General features: G+C 39.3%; 1 protein-coding gene across 2 annotated transcripts; it reads right to left on the bottom strand.

The window, feature by feature from the left end:
• Nucleotides 1-7,295: 7,295 nt before the first annotated feature.
• Nucleotides 7,296-19,238, bottom strand: ELOC (elongin C). Of its 2 annotated transcripts, none has more exons than XM_027452362.3 (4): nucleotides 19,111-19,238; nucleotides 12,059-12,115; nucleotides 9,788-9,931; nucleotides 7,296-7,726 (listed from the first exon to the last, which is right to left on the bottom strand). In XM_027452362.3, the coding sequence occupies exons 2-4, from the start codon at nucleotides 12,060-12,062 to the stop codon at nucleotides 7,536-7,538; spliced, it is 339 nt and encodes a 112-aa protein (XP_027308163.1). In that variant the 5' UTR covers nucleotides 12,063-12,115; nucleotides 19,111-19,238; the 3' UTR covers nucleotides 7,296-7,535. The 2 variants fall into 2 exon arrangements, with proteins under 2 accessions (XP_027308163.1, XP_071890618.1); XM_072034517.1 differs by lacking the exon at nucleotides 19,111-19,238 and adding an exon at nucleotides 18,608-18,764.
• Between the last annotated feature and the right edge of the window lie 7 nt (nucleotides 19,239-19,245).

The following is a 19,245-nucleotide window of genomic DNA, read 5'->3' as shown; positions in this document are numbered from 1 at the left end:
ACCATAATCTGCAGTGCCAGGAGACTACGTCTCAGGAGCATGGAGGGCTACATACCGCGCAGAGGACTTGTGCCAACTTCTTCCACTGCCAGTAAGGGCACTGAGCTTAAAAAGTCTGTGGAACAGAGATCTTCTGATAAACACATGTGATGCACCTGCAGAAAGCGGTCTGCATCATGCTAGTAAAAGGTATGGAATCAAACCAAGACAAAATTGTATTGAGAAGACAAATAAATTACATGCTGTCCTGGTTTCAGTTAGGACAGAGTTAATTTTCCTTCTAGTAGCTGGTAGGGTGCTATGTTTTGGCTTAGGATGAGAAGAGTGCTGGTAACATGCTGATGTTTTAATTGTTGCAGAGCAGTGCTTACACCAAGCCAAGGACTTTTCAGCTTCTTGCTCTGTCCTTCCAGCGGGCAGGCTGGGGGTGCAGCAAGAGCTGTGAGGGGACAGGCCCAGGACAGCTGACCCAAATTGACCAAATAGGTTTTCCATATCCTCTGACATCATGCTAAACGATATATAGGGGTGGCTAGCTGGGGTGGGGGGGCAGGTGCTCAGGGTTAGGTTGGGCATCGGTCAGCGTGTAGTGAACAATTGCATTGTACATCACTTGTTTCGTACATATTATTATTATTATTATTATTATTATTATTATTATTATTATTATTATTATTATTATTATTATTATTATTTTCCTGTCTTAATAAACTGTCTTTATCTCAACTCACGGGCTTCACTTTCCTGTTTCTCTCCCCCATCCCAGAGAGGGAGGGGGGGAGCGTGAGCGAACGGCTGCGTGGTGTTTAGCTGCCGGCCAGGTTACACCACAACACATGCATCACTAAAAATGAAAAATATGCTACATTTTCATATGTGTTTGAAATTGTGTTGCTGTTTTATTCCTTGCTGGTAATGTAGAGTTTTCATCAATGGCTTCTTCCAATTTTATCTTATTCAGTTCTGAATAGTAACAGGCACATTTATTGCTTCTGTCCCAGGTCTGTTAAAGGAATGAATGGAAGCAAGGGGAAAGGTTCACGTTATTCCCGATATGAGAGAAAACACAGCGTGAGTGATCCCATTCTCAGATGTCATGTGCTTCCATTTCTTCTCTTACACAGGATTTATCAATTTTGGAAGTGATCTGTGGCTTTCAGTTTAGCCACAGGAAGACTGAAACCATTTTGTGGTTTAATCCTGGCAGGCAGCTGGGCACCAGACAACCGCTCACTCACTCTTCCCCCAGAGGGGTGGGGAAGAGAATCAAAAAGGAAGAAGTAAGAAAGTCTTACTCCTTCGAAAAGGTAGAAGTAAGAAAACTTGTGGATTCAGATAAAGACGCTTTAATACATAAAGGAAAAGCTGCGTGCACAAGCCAAGCAAAACAAGGAATTCATTCATTACTTCCCATTGTCATGCAGATTTTCAGTCACTTCCAGGAGAGCAGGACTTCATCATGCATAATGGTTACTTACCAAAATGTTTTTCCATCAGATCAGAAAAAATAATCTGGCCTATTCTGTAGACGCACAGTTATAATTACTGCCAGGGAAGGAGAACACATGGCCATGGAAAGAAGAGGAACTGCCTCTTTTAGTAATATGCTGCAATCACCATTTTGAAGTAACTGTCAAGCCGTGCTTTTGGCACCAGTACTCCTATAACTCTTAGAAATTTTGTAAAGACAAATACTTATAAAGATAAAAGCTATAAAAATGTAATTAACGAGGATGGTGTAGGACCTGTAATCACACAATAGATAAATAGATTTAAAAGCTTGTTGTTAGGTAATTATGAAAAGTTCTGCCACATAAAAAAACATCATTATCCAGAGCCCGTGTAAGCAGGTTGATTACTACATCTATCAAATACAAGGGTTCAGACTCTGCTCAGTGATAATAAGTACATTTAAGATTCAAATAGCATTGTCATTTAGGTTGTTTGTTTAATCTTTATAAAGACTCTGTACAGAAAGCTTCTCAGGTAAACCCAAGGGGTATGTGAATACCTACTGATTTGGTTATCGGAGATGCACAGAAGTGACTCAGACTCCACAACCAATGTAGAAGGTGCTGACAAGAAATTCTCAGATCTGTGTAGCTGTTTAGTTATGCTAGTCCAGAAGCAAGATATATTTGCTGGAGAAAAGACTTCTTGGGTGGCTTACAGAGCCGTACAATAAGCTATCACAGCTCCTGCACGATAAAAAGCAAATCCTCCAAATGTGCACATAGCACTGGGGGCTGCCATCACCAGACCCTGCCTGCTATGTACAGAGTTTACAGAATTTCAGTTTGCAGGCTTGTGCACCAGGATGTCACTGATTCAGCCTCTTGGTTAGGCTTTGTTTTTTTTTTAACATCCCTTGGGAAAGACTTCATATGCAGTATGATGTTAAGAAAAAAAAAAAAGGATGAGCAGTTACTTGACTATTTCAGCAAATATTTTCAGGCAATTCTCTTGTTAAGTCAGTTATTTATTACAAGTTAAATATTTCTCATAATTGAAGTGCTCTATGACAAATCTGGAAGCAGCTTCAATGATGGTGTGATATCGGGATACGATTTACATGTTTCAAATAATTTGCTAGAAATAATTCTTACTCAAATGGAGTCTCACTTCTGGAAAGCATTATATGTCCAATCTAGTATGGTAGTGCAGGAAGCTTTTTCCTGTATAAAAAGATGGATGAAATGCCAAATGCAAATAGATCCTAGATGTTTTTCAGGCTCAGTGATACCAAACAATTTATGCAAAAGAGAATTAACCTGCCTAACAAGTCTTCTGTTGTTTTACTGAGCAGAATAACAACAATTTGTAGCAGCCTAAGACATTAATTATGCATTACTTATGGTTTTGTGTAGTCGGGATTTTGAAGATAACAGCTTGCTATTATTAGGTGCAAATAGGATATCCATAGTGTTTTTTTTTTACATGGGAAGAAAAGGCTAAGCTATGAATTCTCATCTAAAAAAAAAAACCCAAAAAACAGTTTTAATTAATTAATATTGAAAGAATTCACAGTCTTTGGTTTTAACTTCAAAAGAATTTGGAGACCAATATATAAGGAGTATATATAATATATACTTTATATATATATAAATTTCCCCCCTCAAACTGCCTGTATTCCCCCAGACTCATTAATTGCATGAAACTATCTTGAAAACCAGTAGCTTTACCATTGTACAGTAAGATTTTAATTTATCTAAAAGCTCTTGAGTTGTTACTTTCTCCAATGTAAAGTGCTGAACCTATTTTAAGGACAACTTTAATTTTCCAAATTCTACCCTCAACAAGCGAAGCTACAAAATCCTACATGATTAACGTCTTGAAAATCATCCGAGTACATAAGTTTAAGAGGAGAAAAAGTTGAAGTAGGCCGTTTGTCACAGAGTAATTGTGATCTTACATCATTATTCTCCTCCCACAGAGTGTGGGAGGAAAATCCTCTACACTGTAAACATAAAACATTAACGTGGTAATGACCGAACTTTTTTTTTTTTTTTTTTTTTTTTAATCTCAGTGACCTTTCTCCCACAGAAGAGGGATTGCACCATAACCTGTGTTTGTAGAAGCATCGCGCTCAGAGCTTTATTTCACGACATGCAACACTCATTAAAATTGAACTGATAAAGTCAACAGTCTTCCCTCTTGGCTGCCCTACTGACGACGCTCAAGCAAGCCTCGTCGATGACTAATAATCACAAAATCTATGTACTCTTTTCTGGATCTTCCTGCTGTTGTGCAACACATCGAGGTCACAGTGTTGATATGTTCCCATAACATTGCCACCTAGTGAGCCACTTTTTAGAGGAAATCCCACTTCAGTCCAGTTTATTGTTTGTCAAAAAATCCTTCAAAACTAGACATTTTCCATGGGAAAAAGCACCAAATGTCTCAGCTGCTAATTAGAGCTTTGATCCGCCTGTATTTTAAAAACAGGATTACAGTTTTATTTCCAGATTCACTCAATCTTAAAATAAGAGTTCCTGCTATCTTTTTCTCTTTCAGCTGTTGAAATAAAGCTTACAGCCTAGCCTTTGCTGTTAGTTTCATCTAGGAAAATCTGCTATTTCTCATTAGCACCGACACACTGGTGTCGTGATTTTGTTGACTCTGCAGAAGCTGGTACTGTTAAGTTACAAAGCAACAATTGAGACCAAGAGGAGAAAAAAGAGAAGGGCAGAAACATGGCCTGGTAAGTTACTATTTCTGTGCCAATAATTTCCTTGTCTACTTCATTCTATAAACCAGCAGATCTAGGTAGGCTTAGGTATGGTAAAAACTATCCCTTTCAATGGGATTGTAAAAACAAGAAAGGGGGAAAATCAAATAGCCACTGCTGCTATTTGTAACACTGATGTAATTCGTAAATGTGAACAGAAGCAACAGATTTTCCACATTTAATACCATTATTTAAGAAAAGCCTTTTAAATATTGTGTTTGATGCAGTTGTTGCATTTAACAGCCTGGTGAATCTTGATGACAAGCTCTCTTTTCTTGAACCTCAAAGCCAAAAGGGAATTTAAAGTCTTGTAAAACAGAGTTCGGATTGTTCCAGATACACAGACTCTTTCATGCTGGGAGGCCACCAGAGACTTCTTCACCACCTTATACTATAAAAAAATCACAATGCTGCAGGACTTTCCTCATTGCTTACAGTTGGTAAAGACTGCAACTTTTTATGGCTAAATCAGAACTTGTTTAAAATTTTAATCATCGGATACAGGACTAGCTTACCAAGCAAAAGGGAGTTCAATATTACAGGACACACAAAGTCCTTAAAGGCTGTCTTTAAAGACTCTTCAAGGCTGTTTAGGAATACCAGGCATTTACAGTATGCCGTCACTTCTTTGGAGAATTGTGAATAGTTGCCATTAGAAGCAGGAAGAGATCTAAGCACTAACTAAATCCATGAAACTCTTCAGAACTATGAAAAAAACTTTTAATATTATCAGTGGTCGTTCACCATCTTTCACCCAAATACTAGTTTCAATATTCGCAGTTCACTCACCACACAATTCATGAGGACTACGATTCCACAGCAGAACACCTGCTCTAAGAGGTCACAAATCAAATCACCAGAAACACAGTTTTAAAAATTTTCAACTTTGAAATTTATTTAGAACTCAGGGGTTAAGCGTGGCAAGTTTCCAATTGTCTGTTAATAGCATACCCATGTCACTACCAAGTAAATTGCACTAATTCCCTCTGCCCCCCTCCCCCTTAGAAATCTGCAGGTTAGTTTGCTTAACAGCCAGTGGTTTTGCAAATAGTGTATTCTCGGACACTACTGCATTTCCTGAGTGTTCAAAGCTTCTGTATGATACATTAAGCTGAAGAAAAAAAAAAAACAAAACAAAACAAAAAACAAACAATGAAATTATCATTCAGAAATAAAATAGCTATTTTAACTTACTGCTGAAGTATGGAATCATGAAACGCGATGCATTTTGACAGGAAATTGTTTTGGGTTACTTTAAAAAAATATTTTTAAAATGACATCCTATTTCCTTGGATTTTAATCTGAACAGTTTAGAGCTTCAATTCGTTAACCTTGAGAGTATTAAAAATGGATGAAGAACTTAAGATTTACTCAGACAGAAAAGTAGTTGGGACTAAAATATCCACATCAGTACTCCTTTAACTTTTAGGGTATATTCCTAGTGGCTCTAATAAAAGCAGCATAACAGGGTATTTCTGGTTTTGTGTTCATTTTTTTTTAGTGCTCTTGAAAATGAGTTACTAATAGCACTGACCAGAGTGCTCAAACATAGGATTTCAGACAATCGCTTTGCAGTACACTTCAGCTTTATCATGCAAAACCAATCTAGTTATAAACATCCCCACACTAAACACGATAAATTGTGCCAAAGTATGTGATGTGAATAAACGTCAGCTAATCTATCAACACATTGACATATGTCAGCTTGTCTATCAAGCATTGCTCAAGTCCAGAGTAAGATTTCATTTGTCAGAACTGAACTCCTCCATGGGCAGACTGCATAGTCTATGTATAAAGATACCAGTTTTTGTATGGAAAACCTCAAAAGCTGTACTTATGTTGGCAATAAGGTTTAGAGAAGAGTTTTAACCCTCTAAATTCACAATCAGTTAGTACATCAACGACGAGGTCCCACCGTCTGTCAGCAGGACTTTTCCATAAAAGACCACAATCATTTCTTAGTCAAAAATCAGAAGCAGAGACAGCGGATGGAAATGCTAACTACATTGTTCTTGCATCATTTTTCACAATACATTCTCATTTACAGATGACTTTGGCAGAAGGGTTCTTCAGGCTGTGACTGAACAAAAAGCAACTTCTTGTCTCAGTTTAAGCTTTTCTTTTTTCTTTAAATGGAAATTTGTTCTAAACAAAGAATTGATAGTATAGGCAATTACCAACAGGAATTACCAAGAGGTGATGTGTTTCACTCTAGTATTATGCGAGTGGCTTGCCAATCCTTTTCCTCTAAAATATTTGTAAAAACATTGGAAATAACTATTAAATTTATTTTTAAAAAAAGCTCTATAAACATCTGCTTAATGCCCTTTCCTTCAAATACAAGACCTCCATATTTCAGGGTCTTTTTTTGTGGCTTTAAGGGAGAGGTCAGGGAAGAGGTAAAAGATAGGATAACTGCTATCTTTTCAGTTGTTATGATAGAAAATCTGAATGACTACTGCTCTAAAGATTAAATACAGACTTCACATAATCCATCACAACAGTGGAAATAAACCATAACTGAAACCATATAAAATCCATATCAGGTCAAGTGACGGTACATTAAGAATAACCTTACATGTTACACAGAAGGTAATGCAGATAGATCAAAAGCCACTGTCAGTACGATCGTAGTCTTACTGTACAGACAGGTGACTCGAGTATTTCTAATTACTAAAGGGGAAAAATTAGGTTATAAAAGAAAAATGCATCAAACACACTTTCTTCAAATGTCTATACTATGATTTAAATTAAAAGCCTTAAGCATTCTCCTACATACTCCACTTCCAACTTAAATGGAATATTGCTGTCAATATACAAACCTTAGAGAGGGCACTTCTAATCTAGTTAGTATAACTATGCTAAAGGACAGCTATCTTACAAAGGAGATTAAGTTCAGATGTTTAGAAACTTCAACAGTAAGAGAAAGTTATAAACTCTAAACAGCTACTTGTGTTTAACTATAATTACCTTTTAGAGAACATTAGACTAAACTCCAGTATTTTATACGGTCATTGTATTAAAAGAAACTTCTACCACACCTAAAGGATAAGGCATAGCCATCTACTAATTGGCATATTTGTTTATTTGTCTCGGTTGTGAAAAGGTCCTTATTTGTGTAAGCAGCAAAACAAATTTCAACTGAATGATTGCTATATGCAAAAGGACTGAAGGCAATTGCCTCTGCAGTGAACTTTACAGTTCTCAACAGCACACACGCAACATGCTATCTGAAAAAAGTTACTAACTGAACTACATGTATTAAATACTGAAAAAAGTTTTACATTTTTATTATAATTTATTTTATTTAACAATCTAAGAAGTTTGCAGCCATCAGAAGTTCCAGTGCAATTTCAGGTGCAATTGGGAATTCAGGAATCTCCGTAGAGCTGTTAGTATAGCGGACCTTGTAGGTGAAATACATGCATACTTTGGATAGGACATGGGATGGGATCTCTCTAAAATTCACCTCATTTGTTTCATTTTCTGCAAACTGTCCTGTAGAAGAAAAAAAAAAAAAACAAAAGTCAGAATCTCAATTCACTGCAAAAATGAAACACTTCACTACACTAATACAACGCATTCCAAATAGACTTGCTAGGTCCCACATTCCTGGGTATTACACTCTTCAATGCAAGGCAGGATGTGCCACATTCACAGCCCTCAGGAATATAAAGATCCCTTGCATTTAAAAATCTTTGTTCATTTTGGCTGGAAAATAATAATAATATTCTAAACAACTACACCAGAAATTAAGGTTTAATTCTGATGCTTGCTTTTGACAGGTGCTCTAAAGCTGTAGCACATTCTACACTAAAGCCTACACTAACAACATCTACAAGTAGAAGTATCAATCCAACTTTTTAGCTAGCTTTCTCAAGAAAACAAAATGTTTAATATATATTCCATATTTGCATAGGCAAACATATCAGTTTTGTTCCCTTTGTCATCCCACTATCTTTGAATTTCTTGGACAGTTTCAGCTGAAATCTCAAAAAAGCTAAATTAACTTGCTGAGCTGTGAGAACAGGCAGGCAGGAGGGAAAGAAAAAGCCAAGGATGGAAAGAAAGGTTACATATAGCAGGGGTTAATTCTTATTACATTTGAGGAACTTATCCAAATCTCAAATCTCAAAACTCAAGTATATTTGAACCTTTCTTTTATGTCCTCTAAGGATGAAATTTAGAAGATATGACATCATCTCATTGTTAGTCCCACTGCCATCCTACCGTTTTCTTTGTCACCATTTTTCTAATCTCTCAATTTCAAATTCATTAAGGTGAAAGATAATACAAAGCCTACTAACATTTATTAAAGCCTACTAACATCCACATTTATGGGAGACCTAGCAACATGTGGTTACCACAACCTCTATAGGAATCCCTTTTATAGTAACTACAAACCAGAGTTATTTACAAATGTCTGCACGTATTTGTGTAGAAGTATCTGAACACATGTACTGAAGCTAATCTGGCTTGAATTCTATTACAGGAACAGTAGGAAGCAACAAACGTTAGCATATTGAAAATGTCACAATACTGAAACACAACCATCAGTGAAATGATGACCTACTTAAGTGGACAGCAAAAATGGGCTTGCAAGGAAAATTATTCATCTTGTAAGTATGTATACAGCATGTGCTTAAAAGCTGACTTCTTTAGGAGCCCATTTTCTAGCCCTCTGAACAGGCTACTTTGCCTTTTACTTCTTCACATTGTTACAGATCATGAAACAAATTCAGAGCAGATCTTGTAACTACTCTTCCTCTTACACACCTGGGAGGCTGGCACAGACTGGATCAGACACAATAGATCTGCTACGTGTTTTCAAGCACAACCATTACAATGACATTTAGCAGAATATTAAATTGAGAACTTTAATTGCTCAAGTTACCCAACTTTGCCCAATTGCTGAGTAATTTCAAAGTATAGTCAGCAAATAGATCCTTCCAGCAATCAGAGGCCCACGTAGACCACTGTCTACCACTCCAGTGACCAAAGATAAATATATGGCATGAGGATAAGGAAGAGGAAAGCACAAACGTTAACTTCTTCCCAACATTTCAGGCTTCAACAATTAGTTCAGATACTTCTTAAACTGGAGGTAGTCTCATGCATCTAGCAAAACATGAGGGCTTTCCCTTCTGTAAATTTATCTCCCTCCTTCAAACTTAAGCTAACTTTTGTCATTAAGCTCAGGAACTCCTTGCCATAAGATTTTGTGAATACTCAAAGTTCCACCATGGAGGAGGAACTTTGAAAAACTACCAACTCTTGCTTGTATTGAATTTGACAGCTGCAACTTTCACATGATGCCCTCAAGTTCTCGTAACAGAGGAAACGAGTAGCAAGAACATCATAAGATTGCTAGCTGTCCAGAAACAGAGTCCAATTATATGGTATACAATACTCCACAGAGGTAGACTGTTCCAGTGGAAACAGAACTTGTCAGGTTTTGAACAAGTAATTATTTGTTCCAGCTTTCACTCACTACATGATATAAATTTAACGGTCCAAGAGAGAAAAAGGACACAAAGGCATTAAATCTTTTGTACCTACCTGGTCCACTCAACATAGCTTTTATTGTTCCTGATGTTAACGCATGCTCTCTTTTTACAATGAACTCATGGCCATCAGAAGATATTAACTTCACGTACATAGCATCTGGGCCCTCACACCCACCGTATGTTTTCTCTTCTCCATCTATGATGGAAAACATTAACAGTTTCAGAACACAATAACTGATTCACATTACCAAAAATACAAGCTGCAGTTTTTCCTGTGACTATGTTTGCAGACAGAAGAACCACTGACTACCACCAAAAATAAGACAGAAGAATTTACATGATTGAAGACTTCTCTGAAGAGTTCGGCAACCTATTTAAAAGGAGGAATTTTTAGAAAAATGTAGGATTTTTGATTAGTATTTCCCCTCTATTCATCACCAAATTCTGACATTTCAAAAATCTAGGTAGGAAAGAAATTTTCCTTTAGACAAATTCTCAAGTGAGAAGTATTTACTTATTTTAAGAACGTGCTACTTCTTCCACTCGTAATGCTATCACCTTGCCTGTCATGCTAATACTTACTAGAAGTCATAAATACATCTAAATGCTTAAATACAGACTGCAAGAAAAAAGAGCTTTCTGAAATACAGCAGGAATGAAAGCAGTCAAACCAGGTATTTTTGTACTAGAGTAATAAAATAGGATTAATTCCTTCCCCACTGCCCAGTCACATCAAGAGCATTAGTGCATACCCATGTTGTGACCTTTGGTGAAAAAGCACTAAAACCAAGGAAATTTGGAAAGCCCCTCCAGCAGTTTTGACTATGCTTTTTTTATTTCCCTTCTCTATCCCATTATGCACCTGTTCATTACTTTTGCTACAAACCCTTACCTTCCTTTCATTTTTGTCTATTTATTTATTCTCTCATAAGTAACAGCACTACCTTTACATTGAAAAAATGGTATTATTGTTGCCACCATTGCACTGCTCACTCTGTACACTCACACTTTCCCTCCTTGCACTTGCCCTGCCTGTTCAGGCAGCGTGCTCTCTGGGGTAGGAACCACTGACTACTTTCTGCCCACATTGCACTATATGACCCCAGAGCGCCAAGATGACTGCATCTGTACTTGGTCTTCATACATTCCTATAAAATGCTGAGTAATTAAGACCATAGTAATTTTAAAACTTAAAAAAACAACACAGCCTTTTCAGTGCAAAAACACCCACCAACCCATAAGATCTACCATTTCTATCATATTCAGACTGGACAGTTAATGCCTTATTTCAAAGGCTGTATTTTCTAAGGGAGTCGAGAACTGACATAAGTCTTGCTTCGGTTCTATTAAAAATTAATACTTGAACTTAATACTGTACATAAGACTTAATTTTCAGAACAGTATTAATTTTGGCAGAGGGGTAAAAATGGAAGTTATGAAAGTTCTTACAGCTTCGGAAAGTGTAACAGAAGAGATCTGTACACTTCTAGAAAAGTAATTTCAAGTATTTCAGTATTTCATCATTGCACGTAGAAGTACAGAAGATAAACAGAGACTACAAACTTGATGTTTGACTGTTAGTGTTGTTTCTCCTTCTGACAAAATAAAAATAGAAATTATATTAATCATAATATACTGCCTTTCCTTGTATACAGTGCTACAGCAAGTACAATATTCCCCCCTAACAATTAAGTCGCTTTGTGAATTACATGTTAAAATAAAATTATCAGAGTTATTGCCAATTTTAAGAAAGTATTGTCAAGTGCCAAAGAAGCTAAAATACTTTCAGGAAAAGTGTAGCTAAATTCAGAAGCTGTCCAACCTTGTTTCATTAACCATCATTTGTAGCGAGCCAGATAATGACAGTTTCAGACAATTAGTCAAGTCTCACACTGTAATTTATCAGTCAGTGCTTATTATGATCTCTCAGCCAGAATTAGACAGGCTGACCTTAATAAACAAAAAAATATTTAAGTCAGTATATAGTGAGATTTTCTTGTCCTTCATCTAAAAGTCTTTTGCTATAAAACCTAGAAGTATCCTGTTTTACCATATACATTTTAATCGCTAAACATAATAAGCTCAATGAAATTTAGTTCGATAGATACACTCTGAACAAATTGTTCAAGAAACAAACATTCACTTGAGGAATTCCTCTTAAAAAAATAAAACACATCTGTAGGAAGTTCCACTGAGGCTTCAGGCTACCAGAAAAATTAGTGACAGGATCAATGTTTAAAATCTTATAATTCACTTTCTCTACCAGAGTAAGTGAGAAAATGTTTCACATAGGAAACAACAAGTCTAAGAAAAATCAACTTACCCATTCTCTTATAAAAAAATTATTTCTTTTCAACAGCAGCTTTTTCAATAGGAGCGTCTGAAAAACACAAATGGCAACATTTGCAGTCAGTAGTCCAATTTCTTACGTCAGCATTAGTTACTAGCCTTTATATTACTGTAAACACTTGAATAAAAAGAACGACAACATACAATTTTATGAACACTTAACAAAGTTTACAAGATTTTTTTGTTTTGCTTTCGTTTGTTTGATTTTTGCTATCCAGATATCCCTACCAGCTCGCCACATTCTGGAATCTCTAAACTGTAGCTTTTGGAAGAAACTGTTCCCCTAAGGTTTTTAAAAGCCTTTGACTTTCAAGCCAGAGTCACTTCAGGAGCTCATTACTTTTATTACTACGGACACTACCTGTGCAATGGTAGTGGGGAGGTGAAGAAAGTCAGTTCTACAGAAGGCACTTAAGAAACTGACCAGTCTGTCCACAGGAGAAAAGAAGCCAGAGAACAGCTCAGTACAATGTGAATAGAGGAGGGAGATTTATCATATGGGTATCCTGGTATTCAGGAGAGTCCTCGACAAACTGAAGAAAGGGGCCAGCAGGCATCCCCTGAAGTTCATCAAAGGACGAGGCACCTTTGGAAGAACTGCAAAGTAGCACATGCCCCATTACTGCCTGGGGGCTGACCAGCAGGACAGCAGCTTTGCAGGAAGAGACCTGAGGGTGCTGGCAGACACCGTGTTGAACATGTGCCAGCAACGTGCCCTTGCAGCAAAGAAGGTTGACAACAAACCAGGCTCATCCCAGGCGGCTCGAGGAGGCGTGCTGCTGGCAGGCTGAGGGAGGGCATCCTTCCCTTCTGCTCGGCACCAGTGGGACACATCTGGAGTCTGGATCCTTGGTACAAGAGGGACTGACAGGCGTCCTGCAACTGACCTCAAAGATGGGCAAAGGATTGGAGCGCCTGTCACATAAGGGGAGATTGAGAGAGCTGGGACTATTGAGGCTCAAGAAGAGATGGCTCAGGGAGCAAGCTAATCAGTGTGCACTAAATACCTGGCCTTCCAACCTGTCCTTCCTAAAAGATTGAGGGTTCCCGACACGGATGCCAATGTCACCTCGATAATCTACTCGGATATTTAATGCAGGTATTCGTGTGGTGTGGAGCCAGGAGCGCCACAGCTTATAAGCTGACACACAGCCTGCTGCAGGCATTTTTTGCCACAGAAATGGATCTAAAGGGTGATAGAAACAGAACGCTTATTTGTATAACAAATCCGGTATTTTCAGGCTCAACATACATTTCGTTACATCAAACTGCATCTCTGCTGAGGAACAGAAAGCTTTGGGAGAGAAATTCCACCCACCTGCTGTCCTCAAATTCCTTTCATGTCTGCAGCTCTCTCCAAACATTAACCCAGCACAAATCAATGACATCCTGTTGTGTGCCCACGGGTCCAGGAAAACATGACCAGTGATTCTGGTTGGTTTCCCAGCTGACACCCAGGGTCAGGGGCAGCACAGAGACCAGTAAGGATTCTGGTAATTCATTTCTCTGCTTCAAAAAGCAATGAGCAACAGCAGAAGCATGAACTGCAATTACAGTAAAGGACCCCAGAGCAGTAAGGTGTGAAAAAACAGAAGAGAGACTGCTTCCCTTATCTTCTCCCTCCTACAGCTGTGGTAAAAACCTAGCAAAAAAATTGCAAGCAAGTTGAAGGGGGACCTGAAAGATCTGGAGGAAGTTTTATAGAGATTCCTGAGCAAAGTCTAAAAGAACTACCTTGTTAGAAGATTCAGCCTCTTGTTATAGCAGATGGCTTCACTACTCAAGAATACTTAGGTGCTGAGTGTGCTGATTTGTTCCAGCTCTCTTTTTCACCATTATTTCGTGCAAGCAAGTATGAAATGATCTGAATGGTTCCTCAAGCTTCCACGAGAAGGCACTTTGTTAAGCATACCTCAACCTGCACATCCATTACCAGATTAAATAATGTTTTTTAGGTATCTGTGGAACACTGAGCAAAAAGCATCCTCCGTCTACATTGCTGTTGTCTTTGAAAATGATCCCAACTTGACCAAAATATCTTCCTTTCCCGTTGGTATAAGGCAAGTCTTCTACCAGGTGAAAAGTTCCTAACATAAGGCATATCCCAGGATGCGCTTTGAGAGTTAATTTGTGTAGATCATCACACCTCAATACTGAACATTAAATGCCTTTGTCATTTTCAAAAATTCCAGTCACTCCTGCGAGGAAATTACATTCAGATGCCAGAACAGTGGCAGCACCACAGCTGATGACATCTTTCACCTGTTTCAGCAGGTTCTGTACATGGAAATCAAGCATCCTGAAAAGTATCTGTTACTCAGGACCAGAAAGGATACCTTACATTGTTACTCCTGTTTCACAGAAGAGAGCATCACTTGTGCTACCCCTTCCTCTAGCCACAAAACCCTTCTGTACACTCCAAGAGAGTAGTGAAACTGCTTGTTTTTATGAATAAGCATAAGTGATGCCATCCATACCAGTGGATGCACTGCTGAAAATAAAGTGTGCCTCGGTTTCCAATACAAAAAATTCCACTAAATATAGGAAGAAGGTCAGGCTAGTTAGTGGGAACGCAGTTACATTAACGCTTCCCACAGTGAAAGCATGATTTGAGGGCACATTAAACCTTGGGAAACAAAACAATGTCTACACCAAAATATTAGAGCTATGGCAAAAAAGCAGTGAGCATTTTAATGACATCAAATGAAATGTGCTATCATATGATTAGAGAGAAAAAATGCGGGCATTAACACCTAAAGGGGGGGGGAAAACATGATCAGGCTTAGTGGTCAGTTGTATCCTCTTTGCCTTTATATTTCATACAAGTTGGCATGTTGGACTAGCTAATACCTAAAACCAGTCATTTCCCTGAAAACAGGAAAGGAGGGCAAATTAGATGCAATCTGGACTAAGCAAATCGTTTGGGGTTAAATAAATGTGGCAACAGGATAATCTTGAAAAGAGAAAAACTGTCCAACGATACCATGTGATGTTGCAAACGTGGAACACTTGGACTGCAAAAGAACTACTAGTTCCTCCAAAAAAGATACGAAACTTGTTATTTTAACAGTGTTGCCAGAAAAAAAAAAAAAACAAAAAAAAACACGTCAGGTTTAGATGAGACAGAAGTGGAAGGCACACGAAAAAGTGACTGGTTTTGAAAAATGGCACACAAGAAGCTACACGAAATGAAACTATGAAACGCAAGAGCCCCGCATGTAAGAACAGACTTCTTTTACATAGCCATGGCTCATCATTTGGAAGGGTTAGTCTTTCTGTGGTCAGCTGTAAGCTGATGCAGCTCTGAACTATTTAAAAAAAAAAAAAAAAAAAAAAAAAAGGAAGGGGGGGGAGGGTGGAGGCAAATGCAAATCAAGGAACTTTTTGCAACAGAGACAGGGAAACATTAATGCTGTTTTATCACACATCAGTGACAACTTCTCTGGAGTATCACATGCAGTTCTGATTACCTGTTTTCAAGAAAAAAGTTCAAATTGGAAAAACTACAGAAAGGAGATACTGACATGACCAAAGAGGCTGTAAAAGAGAGAGAAATTGAAAGTCTTGCTTGCTCAGCTTAGCAAAGCAAAACTGGAATGAAGATAAATATAACAATTCATTAAAAGGATAAACAAAGAGGGAGAGACATTGCCAAGATTATCCCTCAGTTTAAGTCTAACAAATGAGCATAAACTAACAAAGAATAAAGTTTCTATCAGAACTACACAATCCAAGTTTGGTTCTGAATACAGAACAAAAACAACATGGCATTGCTAAAAGTGGAAGATGCAGAAATCCTACCTACTTTAAGAAAAAAAGATCATACATTCCATTATATGACACATGCAACTTGCAAGCAAGGCACAGAGCCTTGTTCTTGCTATCACAACGTCATTAAGATTGGAAAAGCCCTCCATGATCATCTGGTCCAGCCATCCCCCTACCACCAATGTCACCCACTAAACCATGTCCCTAAGCACCATGTCCAACCTTTCCTTGAACACCCCCAGGGACAGTGACTCCACCACCTCCCTGGACAACCTGTCCCAGTACCTGACTGCTCTTTCTGAGAAGAAATGTCTCCTGGTTTCCAACCTGAACCTCCCCTGGTGCAACTTGAGGCCTTTCCCTGTAGTCCTATTGCTAGTTATCCTGACACAAAGTATCATTTCTGAAAAATATAACTGTGGATAATGTTCTGACAAAATATGGTAAGCAAAGGGCATGGAAAGATCATAGCGTCAATGCAAAAAGAGATCAGAGAAAGAGGAAAACAGGAAACCTGGAAAAGCTAAAAAAGCAATAACAAACTGTTAACATCTATCAGTTCTCTTCCGCATTAAGAAGTGTTCCATGTGTCAGGACACATTGTGAAAGTTTGAACATCCTGCTGCTTGAAATGATTTTGTGAAAACCATCTTCTTTCCAACAACTACACCCAAGTTATCCGAAATGATACTAATTTAATCCCACGCACGCCACAGCCTGTTTTCTTCAGTTAATTCAGTGCTTCAGAAGCTTACAGAAAAGTTTGTGGGAACAGCAGATGATTTACACCTTGGGGTAGAATATAGCTAAGTACCATAAACCACGATAGCTAAACAACACAAGGCAAGCGTTCTTGTTAGCATGTTTAAATACATTCTTGTCCTCCTCATAACCCCAAGCAGAAATAGTACAGTACAGCACAGTTTGACTTCTCTCTCCTGTTTCTCTTGAAGCATCAAGTGCAAGAAAAACAACAAAAAATACATCCATGACCCGCCTAGCTTACTGCCAAAGATGCACACGCATCTCCCAGGCTTCCCACAATTTTCAGAGTACCTATACAAGTGTACCTGGTGTATCTACAAGACTGGAAAGCACTTGATGGACATACACTAATTCAACTGGACACGTGCAAACACCGTACAGACTCCAGAACCCCAACATTTTAGTCCAGCTGGCACAAGAAGCTTAAATGGACACAAACATTAGCAAGCACTCAGATTCTTTGTTCCCACAGAGAACTCTCTAAACCTCACACTCTGGTGCAGGGTAACTTCCAGTTCTTCGCCATGCAATGCAGATGCATGCAGGGCTTCTGTATGCTTCAGTTGGTGCCATTTCTGCATTCGACATGATCAACTTTTTGGAAAGTGCAGGGCAGATAACACAAATGCCTTCACAATTCTTGGGTTAGTTGAGACATCAAATGTGAAATTTTCTGGGTGTCATTTGTATATCAGGAAGAGTTATTCAGTAAACAAAAGCTCTTGTGTGCTAGAACAATAGTCCCTTACTGTTTAATCCTAAACTCTAGTCCTATTCTGGATCCTATACTATTTAGTTTAAAAATAGAGCTCTTCAGGGCACACCAAAAAAAATTAAGTGTAAATAAGGATTGAAGCAGACCTAGAAAAACCATGAAAGAAAATTGGTACACGGCAATTTCCCAATCAGCTGGTTCACCATCCCATGCTTGTGCACTCCAGTTCCAACATTCAGGAAATGACAAACTGACAGGAGGTGCACTAAAGGTGTATGCTAGTTCAGACAAGCGGGAGATGAGCTAGGATGCTGTCTGTGCATGGAGTATCAAAGACCTCACTTTATTTAAGATATCCCTTATCAAATAAAACTTTCCAGTGATTCCCAAAAAAGGAAAAAAAAAAAAAAAAGGGTTATTGTTTTCTTCCTAACATACAATAGAAGTCCTGATTACTGTATACCTCTTGTTATTGGGGGGATAGCAAGCTGATAGCATATTCCATTTTTTTTCTTTATAGGGCACAGATCTCTGCCCTTTCATTACAAACATTCATCAAAACCTACTGTTATGCAAACTACCCTATAACAAAGATGACCGAATTCTGAACCCTTCCAGATAAACAAAAAGTTGTCTTACATCCAAATTCCTTTATTTCAGAATTACAAAAATGCTTAATCTGAAGCTAATTAAGTTTTTTGAAGGTATCAGTTTGTCCACACGCACAGCATAAGGGACATAAGCATGAAGACAAATATATCAGAAGAATAAAGAAGAAGGTGGGAGACAGAAGAATCATCTCAATAGAGAATCATCTGGATCTCCTCACCGTACCAGCATTAAGTCTTTGCATTAAGTCTTTACATTAAGACTGCAAGAAAGTAGCTAAATCTGTTCATCACCCATTCTAGTACGAACAAAAAATAAACCTCAAATGAATTTTCTCTGAATTAACAAGAGAAAACTGCCAAAAGTGTTTACAGTGTGTAAAGGTTATCTGTGTTAAGCTTCCCAGTGTTGATGGCAAATCTTAGGGAAAAAATTATTTACACTTCTTCAAAACACCGGACAGCTTATCCCCAGATGTATTAGGGAAAAACTAGCGCTTATCCTCTTCTAAGTAACTCTTGATTTAATGAACAGCGTTTTGCTCCCAGCAGTGTTTTTGTTTTTAGTATGTCAAAAAGAGGAAACTCGCGCACAGAAGGGGATATTCACAAACACGGGCACAAAGCTGCTCTTGCTCCGAAGGTGCCTCAGCTGTCTGCTACTTACATTTTCCTGGCCTCCTTCCAAACTGAACTTTTGCGAGCGACCCACGGCGAAGCAGAGTAAACAGAAAGCCCACGACTATTTAGGGCTTCCCTATCGCGCCGGGCTGCCTTAATATCGCGACATGCGACACCGAGCACCTTCCCTGATGCCACTTCAGGCAGCGCTGCGCCTTATAAGATAACGCCGGCTGCCGGAGGAGCCTGCTGGTGTCACCCCGTCCCTCCCCACGCCTGTACCCACACCCACGGACACCCCCCTCTCCTGGCAGCCCCATCCCCTCCCAACGAGCGCTGAGAGGAGCCGGGAAACGGCCACCGGGAAGCGGCCACCGACAACAGGCCCCCCCCCGGCGGCGGCCCTCACCCCTCCGGGAGGCTCCCCCCGGCCTCCAGCCCTCGCCTCCCTTAACCCCAGCACCGGGAGGGACCCGCCGGAGGCCGGGGCCCTGCCCCCGAGCTCCGGGAGGGCCCCGCGGGCTCCCCCCGGCCCCGCCGCCCCCTCACCCGTCGGCGCCGCTCCCTCCGCCCCGCTCGCAGGGCCCCCGCCGCCTCGGGCCGAGCGCTTCCGCCAGGGCACGGCGCAACTTCCGCTCCCCCCCTCCCCCCCAGCGCCCTGCCCTTGGAACAGGAGCGAGGCCG

This window comes from Anas platyrhynchos, chromosome 2 (genome assembly GCF_047663525.1).
Source record: "Anas platyrhynchos isolate ZD024472 breed Pekin duck chromosome 2, IASCAAS_PekinDuck_T2T, whole genome shotgun sequence".
NCBI classification, from domain to species: Eukaryota; Metazoa; Chordata; class Aves; order Anseriformes; family Anatidae; genus Anas; species Anas platyrhynchos.
Note: the sequence above shows the minus strand (reverse complement) of the source record. Positions and strands in the feature narration are given on the sequence as shown.